This window comes from Syngnathus leptorhynchus, chromosome 8, assembly GCF_054491065.1.
Source record: "Syngnathus leptorhynchus isolate UIUO chromosome 8, UIUO_Slep, whole genome shotgun sequence".
In the NCBI taxonomy this organism is placed as follows: Eukaryota; Metazoa; Chordata; class Actinopteri; order Syngnathiformes; family Syngnathidae; genus Syngnathus; species Syngnathus leptorhynchus.
In genome coordinates, this window is record NC_141202.1 from 4,400,327 (window position 1) to 4,414,876 (window position 14,550).

The window sequence follows — 14,550 nt, forward strand, 5'->3', positions numbered from 1 at the left end:
CAACTATGTGTAGGTAGGTAATGTGCCAGACGGACGGACTGACGGATATTAACAGAGAAAACGTCCAGACTGCAACGAGAATGTTAAACAGGACGACAGGGGAAGCACGTGTGTGGGCACGCTCGAAACAAAAGGAAGTGTGTGACTTTCATCAAGCAAATTATAGAAAGGAGTTTCAAGAGCAACACCGGCTCATTACCGGGAGAGGAGCCACTTTGCAAATTACAGTGCAGTCAAGCATTCCAGGTGTACCGAGAGGCCCTCCTTTGCTATCATCTTCACGCACACAAACACTATCATCTCATATAAATTAAAATCATGGCATGGGAGTAAAATAGGAAACATAGGTGTGTAACATTTACACCAACTGTCGCCATCAAGACTAGCTTGGGATAATCAAGTTAATCTCGACAGTGGGACCAGGCTAATGAAGTTAGCTTCTCGGGTTGCCCTTGGCGGGGAAATTATGACTCCGTCAGGGGGGCTTTTAACCTCTACATGCAAGTATGAACAGCCAAGCCCCCCCACCCACACACACACACACACACACACATATCTGATACACACACCTCCACACAGCGCCTTAATGAGTGCCCGGGGAGACGACGAGACAAGCATACTCAAAGACAGGTCCGCCCTGAGTCGGTGCTTCTGCCGCACGCCTTCCAAGACAGAAAGCTTCCCAAAAACACGCACAGGATGCTCTAGATCATCGAGACCCCCGAGGCTGAGAGAACGAGCGAACGCGGAGTCAAAACAGAAAGGGAGCAATGGCGCAAAGAAAATAAATTCAAAACAGAGGGGAAGAACAGGGGAGGGAATTACAAGTAGTATCATCGGTGCTTTCTGTTTACAGTGTTTTGATGATTTGGACTTTTTTAGGTTCGAATCACAGAAGAACCAATGGAAAGACATTTTATTAGCAAGCCACCAGAAACGTCAGTCATTAACTTCGACTACAGCACTCCAATGGCTGTCAGGCAGTAAAGTGTTTTCAGTTGACTGATGATTGTTCACCTCTATTATTCTTCTCTCGTAAACAAAAAAAAGGTCGTCCCAGGACAATGCCAGTATAGATCGTCTGTTTGGACTAAATTCAAATACTAGGCGGTAGTATGAATAAATATTGCCTATGGTATTCCACAATTATGATATGCTAGGACGGGGTTGACCGGTATTATTATACAATCCACACGTGCACGAGCGTCAGTACTGCTCAGGAAAGCGAAGACAACAGATGTCAGTGTCTGTGATTCAGCTCCATCCAGCTGCGCCACGATGAAAAACATTTCCTTCAAACAGATGGTGGTTTAAACACTTTTTTTTTTTTTTAAACAAAGAATCATTTATTCCAATGCCGCCTCTTCATAGAGAATCCACTACTAGTCTCGTCTTAATTGCCTCCAAATGACAAACTGCTCAAGTGCGATTCTAAATTCAAAGTTGAAAGTGTTACTAATTGTTTGGAACGAGACAAACGGAAATGTTTTCCAGGGTGCAAATTCATTTAAGCGTGCCAGACTCCAAATAGGGCCCAGCCTTTTGCCATGTTTGATTTGTTGCTACAAAAACATTTTTCTCCCAGACACCGACCTCCAGCTGTTTTCTGATCATCAAGGCTCTGCGCACTGTTGCGTCTTATAATCACACTGTCCTGCTTAAAAGTTACAATTCCCTTGATCATGAATTTGCAGTAAAAGTTGGAGACATTTAAAAAAAAAACAAAAAAAAAACATTCTTCTAATGCAACATATAAAGTGAACAATAAAAACGGGCATTTTAATTCAAAACAAAACATCACACCTCAACAGCCAATTACTTACATTTTATTCAAGCAAAAATGTATCGTTGAGCTAAGAATGAGAAAATCAAATGGACATTTTGGTCTCCTATCAGGCTCACCTTTCATCTACTCTGCTGCCGCTATTAATTTTTAGTCGCACATATCAACCGCTAGTACAGCAGCGGACATTTATTGCAAATAAAGAAATATCTTTCTTCCACATCTCCAGGGAGAAAGACAGACCAATCTTAAATGCTTCGGCAAGAGTTTGTGGCGCCAAAGGAATTCACTGGACTGGGATAAATCCTCACTTTCTTGACCTCAGCATTCATTGAGAGACGATGTGCCTGACCAAGCTAACAGATAACCGGTGGAGCAAGACACCATCACTCTGAGAGCTAAAACGTAGTTAATTCTTTTGCCATAATGGAGGTCTGGCCTGTCAAAGTATCTGTCCAAACAACCTCCATCGGATACACAGAATTCAACGCTGGCTTCTGGACCTGACTCGGAAAGGAATTAAGAAGTCTGGGAAGAAGGCTTCCATCGTCTTGCTTTGGGGCCAGGCTAGTCAGACAAATGCATTCCTGTCTGTTGTTTGTTCTGGCCTCGTTAACTCAACCGTGCCGGGTTTGGCTGGTCCTTTGCATGGGATTAGGACCGCTTAAAACTGGGTTCCTTTCTCCCATTCTCAGTATGGTCAAAATAAAAGCCCATTTTCACAGGAGGATTTTCATGCCTTTTTTTTTTTTTTTTTTGCCTGAGTCGTTTTTTTTGTATTAGCAGCACTGAGACATAATGTCGATGGAGAATTCCTTCTTCCTCGCAATGCCGGCACGCAAGTGTGCCGTGATTACACCCGACTTCTTCTTCATATTCACGCATGTAATCATGTGATTGCATACTGTCGTGTCACTTGTATGTAAGTTTTAACAAAGGAAATTAACTGCTGAACCAGGCGCAATTTCTACCAATCACAGGATATCTATTTCAGTAACCCCCTTTCTTTTTTTTCCTAAAGTAGAGAAGAACCCGAGGGGGATTTAAGCTTTTAGTTCTGCCATACACAGCTCGTTCACTCACTTAATGAGGACATTAATTACATTCTACTGAAACATTTTCAAAACAGCAAATGTGCACTCTCATGAGAGACAGGAACCATCTTTTCCTCTTTGGTTTCAAAAGGTGTTGCAGTGAGGCAGCAAAGTGCCACCAAAATACTCCAGGGTGTTTTGGAACCGTGCTACAAGATGGTCGGGTGTAATGTAACACACTGTGGGCAAACAAAGCCATCTGAAGAAAAGCCTATTAGCATTGGGTGAAGGTTCACGGCATCAACAGTGTCCTATCCCCGGTTCCTGATGTCGTCACATGATATCACTGCTAAGCAGAGTAATATCCATCTTAACCACCATGCTCCTAATGCCTTTTCTCCTGTCCCTTGTGATCAGACAACTTCCAACCTTAATCCCAAACTAAGCTGCTTTCTAATTACGCTGGTAGTCCAAACAGACAAAATATAAGGGTAAGCCGGGTCGACCTGCTGAGAGGTCTCACAAGGTGTGGAGCACCTGGCTATAAACAGGATGCAAAAAAAACAACAACCTGCAAATCCTTATTTTTTTTTCTTTTCTTTTTTTATTTTTTTTTCATCCTGGAGGTGCACTGTACTCGATTTACCACCAGGGTGCTAATTTGCACTTTCACACAATGCAGATGAGCAAACAGTCTGTTTTAATCCTCTTGGCTGTCATTTGTAAAAGTTCAAAATGGCCAAGAGGATTCAACAAATATTTACAGTTGCTATAATGAGGTGGTAACAATAACTAGAGGAAAATGGGCAGTGGGAGTACACACATACAACCTTGCCCAAGTAATAATTATCCGGTATTGAGTTTTTTTTTACCGAACAACAACCCCATGGGCCCCCTGGAACATTCTTGCATATTTCTGGCTTTGTGCTACTGTAATACATTTGGCCAAGCTCGCAGCCTTTGGCTACAGAGGGCAGAGAGGCGGAAATGTTTTCTATTCACGTTAGCTTTTCCGGCTCATTCTCTCAAAGTTTCCCATTAACACGAAATTACAAAAACAGTAGACTCTCAACAATCTACCCTCGGGAAGATCTTGGCAAGTCCCCCCCCGAGGCTCATGTTACAGTCATGGCGTCGGCACTTTTAAAAGATTTTTTTTTCCTCAGCCAACATGAAACATGAGAATTGTAGGATTTGTTAGAAAAGAAGTTATTTTTAATTGGGCAGTCCATTTCCAGCCTCAGCAGATGAATGCACCTGTAAAATCTACCGTTGGCAGCCCGGGTCATGTTGGCGGGACATGGGGAAAACAAAGGCCTGAAAAGCTATTCTTCAAATAACGGAGCAATCTTCTCGCGTATAGGCAGCGAGAGGGCTTTAGGTCAGAGTCACTGGCGAGAAACGCTACTTTGTCTCGGTAAGACACAGCAGTCCGCTTCTCTGGATCTCAGACCGTACTTAACATCAGTGCCAGGTGGAATTGTCCCCGTTTCCAAGCAACATGATAGCCCAGTCAAGTGGGAAAGAAAAAAAAAAAAAAGAAAAAGAAAAAAGGGCACATATTTCGGCGGTGAGGATTTCTCATCAGTAGCACCTCTGCAGAATTGAGAGATGAGCGTTGATGGCAGTTGAGTATCACAGTTAGACAATTTTGTTGTAAAATCAATCATCATAATGAGTTCGGTGGTATGAATGGAGAACACAGACACAGTTAAAAAAAAAAAAAAAAAAAAAAGTTGTTTCCAACATGCATGACGGTGTTATGAGGAAACTCCAGAGTTCCCAGGAGGAAATCGTGTCAACGTGAGGAGGTTTGTGATAGGAGGTCACGTCGGATCGAAAGGGGAGCATCAAGAGGAGGAAGACACAAGCGGTCCGGTGACAGGCGGCGTTTGAAAAATCAATAGGTGTTGCTTTTCTTCTGTCTCACTTTAACACCTGAGGCAGAACAAAGCAAAGACCCGAGTATCTCCCCCCCCCACCCCCACTATCAACTGATTCCATTATCCATTCATTCCAACCCATCTTGGGTTAACAAAGTGACTTGTGAGAAAATCATCTCTATATTTGGAAATCTCTATTTACATTCAAATGAGAATCAGATCTGATTCCCCTGAAGAATCACCATAACGAAAAAAAAAAAAAACTAACAGCGTGAATTTCCAAGACAAACTGATGAAACCGCAAGAAACCGCTCGTGTGAAAATCAAACTATCACGGCCTTGGGATGAACTCATATCGGCCGTCTCGTTAACGCCGCCCTCCCCGTGAAAAGGTCTGTAAACAAAGTGTTGTTTAATGACATCGACTTAAAATCCAAATTGTGCACGGTCCGATTTAGAATTCGCTGACTCGTGCGTTTGTTTCTCCAGCTGCCGTGACCCCGCCGTAACCTAGCTGAAGCAGCAGCGGCTGTCACCGACGAGTCGCGACGCCGCTACCGATCCGAAAAAAACGCAGGCGATGATTAATCCAAGGTAGCGAGGGCGTTTTATAAAAAGTCACAACGATTTCACGCTGCGAAGCCTTCAAACGCGGCGCTGTTTTAAATCACCACACTAGACATTAGCCATGCTCTGTTATACTTTAATGCCTTTCAATTTCCACTGTCGTAATAAAGTTTATAGCAAAGTGTCCGTCTAATGAGCCTGAGATAGATCAGAGTGATAAGTGTTTGGGTTCATGGATGGGTCCCACTGAAGAAATTTCTTTCCCCAAAGGGACTCGTCAGACCAGAAATACCACTTCCCCTGGAGAGCTTTGTATGACACCGAGACAAAAAAAAAAGCGATCTCTGTCAAACCACCATGAAAAGCATGTCCCTGAAGAGAATGTTTTGACTTTAACGGGAGTGTCGGCGGTTCGGATTTCACTGAGGCTATCGCATGCGTAGAATAGCCCAGCAACTGCCCCGTTGCTAACGCCGCAATCCGGCCCCTCATCCTCAACTCTGACTCGTTTGACCCCGGACATTTGTTATTCGTGTCACCGCAGGACGACAGGCCCGAGGAATGCGGTTGTAAATGTGTTGACTCCGGGGAAAGGCAAAGAACTGTGAACACGGTTGGCTAAATATAAACTTCTCCTTTGGGTCGGGATAAGGAGCGGCGGCTTGAAGCATTGGTCTCACAAGACCCACTTTTGGTAGTCTGGAACTCGCCACCTGAGGGAGGTGAGAAGGGAAATAGCCGGGCTTATTTCTTTGTTGGATAATTACACATCTTGTGAGTGTGAATGTACTCTCGGTCTTCTAAACACTCAGCCATCTGTGTACAGTGAAAGATTTCCGTGACCATCACTCAATTAAAGCGTGGACTTTTAAGTGATAATGGCTATTGTAGTGTTGTCATTTTCAAACGTACAGTCGGATATTTTTGTCGCCGGCTTCGGAATGCACACTGATGCTTTAGTTAATGAGACACTCGGAACATATTAACACAAAGGGGAATGTTCCGTCACACTTTTGCGCTATGTATAAATGATTGACAACGGTTTTTGAAACCATTAAGAGTGGGACAAAAAGTCATTCACATGCAAGGTCCAATAACTGCACACATAGCAAATGCTTGACCCAAAGCGGATTTTTAATATTCTAATCAGTGTACAACAGTGAACTAACTTTTTTTTTTAGTATTTATGTATAGTAATTCTGAATATAACCCCTCACGAGGAATTAAATTGACACTCAATAGCATTTTGTTTTGCACACTACCCCAAATACCAGGGGAGTCAAACTCATTTTTGTGGGGGGCATATCGTAGTCGTACTTTCCTTCTGAGGGCCTTTGTGTCCGTCAACACTTTATAGTATATCCAGAATAGGCTACAATAAAACCCTGATAACTAGTTTTGAAACCACAGACTAGTAAAAAGTGTTCAAATGTTTTAAAAAGATGAATGGTAATAAAAATTGCTAGCAATTTCTCTTTTTGACATGAGTATTGAAGTCCATGTGAAATTTGTCTTGGCGGGCCACATAAAATGATGTGTTGGGCCGTATCTGGCCCCCGGGCGTTGAGTTTGACACCAATGCCATATACTGTAGAATCAAATCACACACACAACTTTAGAAGTTGCCATTTTTATATTTTGTTCGCAGTGGGACTTGAACAGTCTGATTCAAATTGATCTCTTACATCAGACAAGTGTTTGTTGCCGTTGCTTGGCTTGTTTTGCCAAATGATGACTAAACTACATCAAAACCTGTGGAAACTCTTCACACCAGCACAACGGAACAACACTAAAGCCACAGTATCTACAAGCGCCAGTTCGTGTTGTTACTGGATGGATCCAGCGGCTAAAACACCGAAGCGCAATCTATTGTAGCAAAGCCAGCGGCTTACAAAGCCACGGATTTCTCATCAGCACATGCCAGGAGCAGGAGCGCAAGAGGCCAAGGAGCGTCGGCACTCGGCATGATGTAACTCCTCTGCTTTGATGTGCAGTCAAATGTTCATTGTTTTACACTTCAGCACGTTCAAAATTATGATGCAAATGATGTTTTTTCTCTGATTTTCATGAATAGTCTACACATCATTTTCTACTCATCAACTGTAAGAGAATAATGTTAACAGAAGCCCCTGGGAGGAATGCACAGATTTTCGTTGTTGTTGAATTTACTCAATTTGACTCAAATGTTTATTTTGTGCGACCGCTACACAAAATAAATTGAGTATATTCAACACAGCGTTTTTGTCTAGGTTCCACCATGCACTTGTGTCAAACTCAACCTCAGAATTGTCACTTGGGTCAAATGCGAGTAAAATTGACTTGCTGAAAGATCAATATCACATTTATATGCTTGGCCAAGAAAGCTGAAGAGCTGCTGATTCTTCTGCTGGGGAAAGGAGGAGACTAGCCATGCAAGCACGACAACTGTCAATCTGTCAGCGTTGGCATCGTTTCCAGAGCTGGAAGATGTCACCGTCAGGAGTGCATCGTGACGGCCGCGTCGGTAGCCTGGAGCCTTCAGACTTTACAGCTTGGAAGCTTGCGCTCACAGGCAAAGATTTTTTTAATTTATGAGGACATTGATCAACACAAAAAAAAAGCACCGTCGGCACATTCGAAGGCAGTATGCTAATCGATATAGCCAATCATTCCTTGCATATCGTTCCGAGAGCGTGTTTCAAATTAAAAGAATACAGAATGTCATCAACAGATTGTGATCATTTCAATAAAAGACCAGAAGATGTGGAAAACAGACAAATAGAAGTTCAATCACCTCTATGCGAGGAAATGGATAGTCGTCCGCAGTGCATCAGAGAGCTATTGACTTGATAATTTTCTCATTTGCAACAATTTCATATCGATTTAACTTTTCCGTGAAAAGTAAGATTGGGCTTTCTGTTTCACAGCTGCCGTTCCCGCAAATTCCTTTCAGCATTTAATCAATGCCTAGAAGAGACGTTGATGAGATATAATCATCTCCTGTCAACACACTTTCACTTGTGAGGACTTTGTCTGAGAGCTCCTGGTGGTCATTAAATATCATGATACGAGCGTCAAAGTCATCTGTTTTTATTTATCCATCTGTTTTGCCACTTGCTGTCGACTGAAAATGACCTGACGGTTGCTCAGGTAACGACCAATCACCTGTTTTCTGAGTTTGATCATGTGAGATTTGCAAGCTGATCCTTGATTGGTTGTTTCAAAAAGGTCGCCCTGCCCATATTTTGAAGAGCTTAATGACAAACTATTTGGATGCATCTTTAGTTACTGCAGTTGCTTCTATTATCATTATTGCCGGCAAAAACATAATATTGTAGTGCATGACAGGCCCAACAAAAAATGCTGACTTAGCAATTGTGGACAAGGCAGAAATATACACATGATTAAAAATGCACTGAGCTCTTGAGGACAAATTTCCCTCACAGTCCCTAAAATGCACATAATTTGTCATCCAAAGTAAAATCTTCAACATCTTCATTTTAATTGCTAGCTAGCTGCGCGAGGGGCAAAAGAGTGCTAAGGCAAAGTGGAGATGTCAGTGAGCCTACAGTGATGAAGTGCGCATTTCATGGAATTTGGCATGCAAAATGTTTTAAAGTCATAGTCAAGTCTACGCACAAAAGATCCGGCATAGAAGCGGAAAAAGGGCTGCCTCGACATTAGTAGTCTGCTTAATCACACACATTAATGCCACCACGAGTCTGTCAGTGAAAACAAAACTATCTATCTGTGTAAGTTCCAGCCCACTTCTCTAACTCACTGTCCCCCCTTTTGCATCCCACCCTCCTTGTTGCAAAGTTTTCCATCTGCTCTTTGAATTACTGCCCACAAAGATGGAACCCAACCAGCCTTTTTTAGGAGGAGACGGTCTGACCGGCCCAATCCCCCCCCCCCCTCCCACTCCCCCTCCGCAGATGGTGGCCTGGTTCCTAAAGTGAAAACTTTCACATTGTGGCTTCACTGCTACTTTTTCGCATTCGCTGCCACTTTTCAGCATTTTTCTTTTTTTCCAAATTAGGGACATCCTCCCCCACTAGAATGCTAATAATTCCACCCACTCTGTCAATTACGTCCATTATGATGGACACAAAATGGTCTCTTGAGAACCTGAGTGTAACAGGTACAAATGGCTGAAGTGTCGTGATGAATAATGCAACAATTAGCAATTAAAAAATAAATAAAAGAGCCCATTTCCAATAAGTATTCCTTTCAAGAGAAAATTATTCTATACTTAGTGTAAGTTGGTGCTCAAAAGTAGAGGCTGCACTTTATCCTCATTAATCTCTTTAGTGTCTTGCGTCTGTCTACTTTGCAGCATGGATCAGCTCCTGTTTAAGCCCAATCACTAATGATCTCGTCATGCAAGGGGTCCTACATTGACCCCCACTGCTGCTTTTATAAAGTTGAGTACTGCATTGCACATCACAATTTAATGAGACAAACCAGGCAGCTCCTTTCACCTTTCTTTTATTTTCTGAAAAAAGCCCCAAAAAAATAAAAAAATCACCAATGACGTCAAAGAGCGATTATCACCAGGGAACTGGATACACGATTTATTGCAACATGGGAAAAGTGTTGCTACTCAAGCAGTGCAATCACTAGCATACACAAATTCATTTACTGAGCAGATGCTAAGGATGCTATTTGGGAGAAAGCATTGAGGCTAATGACCAGTGAAGCTCAATAAAATAGCCCATCTTTGTTGCGTGTTATTTACTTCATGCCAGAAGTAACTATTTCTTTTATTTATTCTCTTCTCAGTGGAGAGAAAATGAAGGAGCAAAAACTGAGATTGGACTTAAAAATGATTAAACACCACACTGGACTTCCTTTGAGTCCCTTTTTTTTTTTTTTTTAAGATATAGTATTTTCTCTTATCAACGTGACTATAATCAGTTGGGCATAGCAGAGAGACTTAATCTTTCAAAGTCTGCTGATAATTCATCTTCCAGTGCACTGACAGGTGCGACCGAGTGCAGCAAGCAGGAGTTATGGAAAACATGGATTTGATCGAGTGGAAAAAAAGGCGAACAATCCCCGACGGAGTGCCGAGGCTCAACTGTTAGTCGACATCCAAGGTGAAGGTGTGGTCTTCATGCAACACCGTGTTAATCAAATGAGACGCGCAATGAACTGTGGGAGTCGAGGTTGCATTCACACCCCTTGTTTTCTCACCATGCAAGATATAGAAGCAGAGCGGGGTAGGGTGAGATAAGCACCAAGTTGAAAAAAAACAACAACAACAAAAAACAAACGGCAACGATTGCAACACACCAGTAAACAAACAAAACAAACGCAATTATGTCATGTACACTTTGCTAAAGCTTTTCTGTTGCATGTGCTTTTAATGTGATTAAATTCCTTCATGTAACTGAGCGTGCCCATTCCTCATCGGGGTTTTGGGCTCAAATGTAGAAAAATATCATAAATTAGCATGAATTTATGAATGGATATTGCGATTGTAGAATATGAAGTAAGGGAGAAAATTCACCTGTTTTTATCCATCTCGAAGGGGGCGGGGCATTTTGTTACTTGCGGTCACAACCAATCGTGGCACAGCTTCAGAAAACTAGTGAGCCGTGATTCGTTGTGACCTGCCAACTGTGATGTCATTTTCAATTGCCCGTGTGGCAAAATGGCCGCCACCTTAGATGGATAAAAACAGGTGGATTTTGCCTGTTTAATTCATATTCCAACCTTTTCAACTAGTTGGGCTGCACAGAACTTAGTATGACCAATAAGATTTTGGGCTTAACTTCCTCTTAACTACCCACTCTGGTTGAACTCACTCAATTCTGGGAGGTTGCTTCTGTCAGATACAATCTGGGCACAGCTTGTGACGCAATGAAGCTAGCGGCAACGCTGTGTTGCCAACTTGGCTAAATTTCTGACACGAAACAACTTTTCAAAAAAGTTTGTCATATTTAGGTCGTTAAGAGTCATACTGACAAAAACCGTGTCAAGGAAGCACATCAAAAACAATAACACATTTACACCCCCATGTCCTCTTTTACGAACATATGGTGACCTGAGCTTACAGCATTTTCCCCAAACAATGGCGACCCAGTAAAAAAAAAAAGAAAAAAAAAAGAGCCATGACCCATATTGGATCCTGTATTTAAGTTTGAGAAACCCAAGCTCAATCTTTTGGTCAACACCAACCATATTTGAACACCAGTGAAATATATAAACACATGAAGTTAAATAACTTAAATAGAAACATACTAACACAGTAGTTTACAGTGATAAAACAGAACAGTGCTGGATTGAATGCCGCACAATGCATGCTTAGTTGGCTTTACCACATTCTTGAAAAACATTTATAGACAATTTGGATTCTTTTTTTCATGCATAATTTGATTGAAAGACTTGTACATGTCCTGAGATGTGATTCTTTACCAATAACCATCAAATAAGTGATTTCACTCTAATTTTACAAATGTGTTTTTTTCCTCTCTAGAAAACATATGGCATTGGGTATATTTCACAAATTGTCCGATTTGGATTGTGTGCGTCAAACAACCAAGCAAAACCCGATCCTTATTTTATGATGATAAATGAGAAGACCGTACCTAATAAAGCAACAGTAGCAATAATCGCTGCTTTTCATCTTTAAATAGCACACAGTTTGATATCATAACAGCTATCATTTACCAGAAACTTTTATATCTCTATTCCAATGAGTAAGAAACACCTTGGAAGCTGAGCGGTGGTGCGCAAGCACAAGATGATGCGTTGCTTTATCGGGAAACGGGAGCTCCAGCCAGCCAGACAGCTTTTGCAATATATAACCATTGATGTCTCGATGAAAAGTTCTTGCACTTTTAGAAAGTCGATCGTTATTTTAATATATGTATTTATAGAAGCAACTGTCCTTTTAAATCGTAAGCACAAACAAGCATTTTAACCGCACGGTTCAAACTGTTCCTAATAAATTGTAGGCAGATGCATTTAACTGCAGACGAGCGCTATGGAGCATTGAGGTACAAAGTTGGCCATGGCCGAACTCGCTTCTCTTTTGCACTCATTGGAGTTTCATCCCCACGGACAAAGTTTACAACTACACGGAGGACATGCAAACACAAATCGGATCTTACCTGTTGGCCCCTCGATCCCATCGGCGGAGATCTGCACGGTGAGAATCAACAAAAAGGCGCAGGTGTTCATCGTCAAGCTGAACCGGGTTTTTTTTTTTTTTTTTTTTAGGAGGGGGGGTTGTTTTCTGTCTTTCTTTTTAAGTCCACTTTTAAATGCGTTGAGAGATCGTTTTCAAGTCGCTCCAGAAGTTTTGCAGAGTGGAGCTCATCTGGTCCCCACTGGTTGACTCTGACACAGACACGCAGTTTCCGAGGACGCGCAGCGAGACGGCCCACTGCTACTTGTGCAAACTGACGTCAGGGTAAACAGTTGAGGGGAGAGATTTGCCTTTTCCCTCCCAGCCCGAGACGCTCCGCTCCTGTCAGCATAGAAGCAGGAGTCGGGCGCCACCAAGTGGCCATGTCTAGTAAATCACAGACCATGAAAGAATGTTGGGAATCTTCTTCCCCCGCGTTTTTTGTTTTTGTTTTGGGGTTTTTTTTTTCACACTTGACGTGATCATATTTGATTGATTTGGTCAAAGTGTTGCTGCACTGCAGTTTTGCTGCAGTTTGCATCGTCCATAAAAAGTTACTGAATTATCACAAAGGTCTAAATTGTCCAAAATTAAAACAATATGCCTTGTAGCACTTAAAACAATTCAATTACGGTAAAGACAAGTTAAAAAAAAAATCTAATTAAGCCATTTGAACGCCCCCCTTGCATTTGTGTTAGATTTCAAAATGCATTTAAAAATGTAATTTGCATTTTTTTTTCAATGTGAGAAATCACGACATCACTTACAGAACAGTAAATACATTTTGGCCTTAAACCGGAGTGATGAGATAAACGGATTACATTCGTATGGCACTTTTCTGGCAACACAACATTGCACTTGGATAATGGAGACGCTGATGAGTCAGGTTACTTGGGGAAGCCCTTTAAGGTTAGGCAGGGGTCAAACATTCACCCTTCCCACTACATGCAAAGGAATATTTGACAGGTCTCAGAAGTCACAGCTTTCATAATGTCATCATGATTGGAATTATCAGATGCAGGGAAAATTATGGATCATTACTCACGTTTAAATACAGGATCTATTAGGGGAGGGACAAGAAGTAGACATGACTGACAGCAACTTGCCTAGTTTGTAAACAAACTGAACAAGCTAGCAGACATTATAGTTCGCAGTATGCTTGCAGCAGAATTCCAAACCGCTTGACTCATTTAAAATATGAATGCAGCGAGGAATTCAATTAAAAGGCGCCGACAGACGTGTTGAGGGCGTCCGACATGAGTCTAAGTCTTCAGACTCAAATGTCATTAGCTCTAAATGATGACTGGATGATGGAGAGCGCTGGAAATGATTTAATTTCACCCAGTGCTTCAGGAACACATGACAGGCTGCCATCCATACTTGCACAACACCTGCAACCTAGTTTTTAAACTGATTTAAACCATCATTAGATTATTCGGACCGCTGCTTGTAATTTAATAAGGACAATTGAGGGAGCGTCTTTGTTGGTCAATATGCAAATATTATGTATATACAGTGTGTGCAAGTTTCAGTGTTTTTTTTTTTTTCATGTACTCAAACTTTACCCAAAACAAGCTTTTTAGCTTCATTAAAAACTTAATCAGTCCAGATCTACATTTAAATACAGGATTATGTTCTATTTGAGATCCATATTTTTAACGTCACCATGTGTCACTGCTTTAACATTTACTGCATTTATTTGACATTTTTTGAATAAAACCTTTTTTTTCATTTTTTTTTTTAAATTGACAGCCGGTGACAGCAAAATATTTGGCAATTACTTTAATAACTGCTTTATTTTTTTACATTTTTTTTTTTAAGATAAGCAAAATATTCATTCTAAACACAGCACAAGCTTTCGTGCGCTGATAAATGACACAATAAATTCATTCCATGCCATCGCTGTCCATCAAGCAGCTCTGGCGTCGCATAAATTGAACAGAGCAGAGTGCACTTCTGGACAAAGCATAAACACAAACTTCAGATGTAGCAAAAACGCTTATTTGAAAGCAATGATCTATGCATGTGACCTCAAATGCAACATGCCCCGAAGGCCAATACTCAAAGGGCGGGTGGCTTTGTCGACGTGATCTATTATTGATTCAGCCTGAAGTCTGCCTAACAGCTTATTACACCAGACATGAAAAAAAAAGAAAAATGAATTTCACC

General features: G+C 41.5%; 1 protein-coding gene across 4 annotated transcripts in view; it reads right to left on the reverse strand.

Annotated features, from left to right (window-relative positions):
* The window catches only part of ptprub (protein tyrosine phosphatase receptor type Ub), a 116,474-nt gene extending 103,787 nt beyond the window's left edge, over window positions 1-12,687 (reverse strand). For all 4 annotated transcript variants that reach the window (XM_085918166.1, XM_085918164.1, XM_085918165.1 and 1 more), the window contains exon 1: window positions 12,365-12,687. In XM_085918166.1, the coding sequence (XP_085774292.1) occupies window positions 12,365-12,434 (70 nt within the window). In that variant the 5' untranslated portion in view covers window positions 12,435-12,687. The remainder of the gene's footprint in view (window positions 1-12,364) is intronic.
* Between the last annotated feature and the right edge of the window lie 1,863 nt (window positions 12,688-14,550).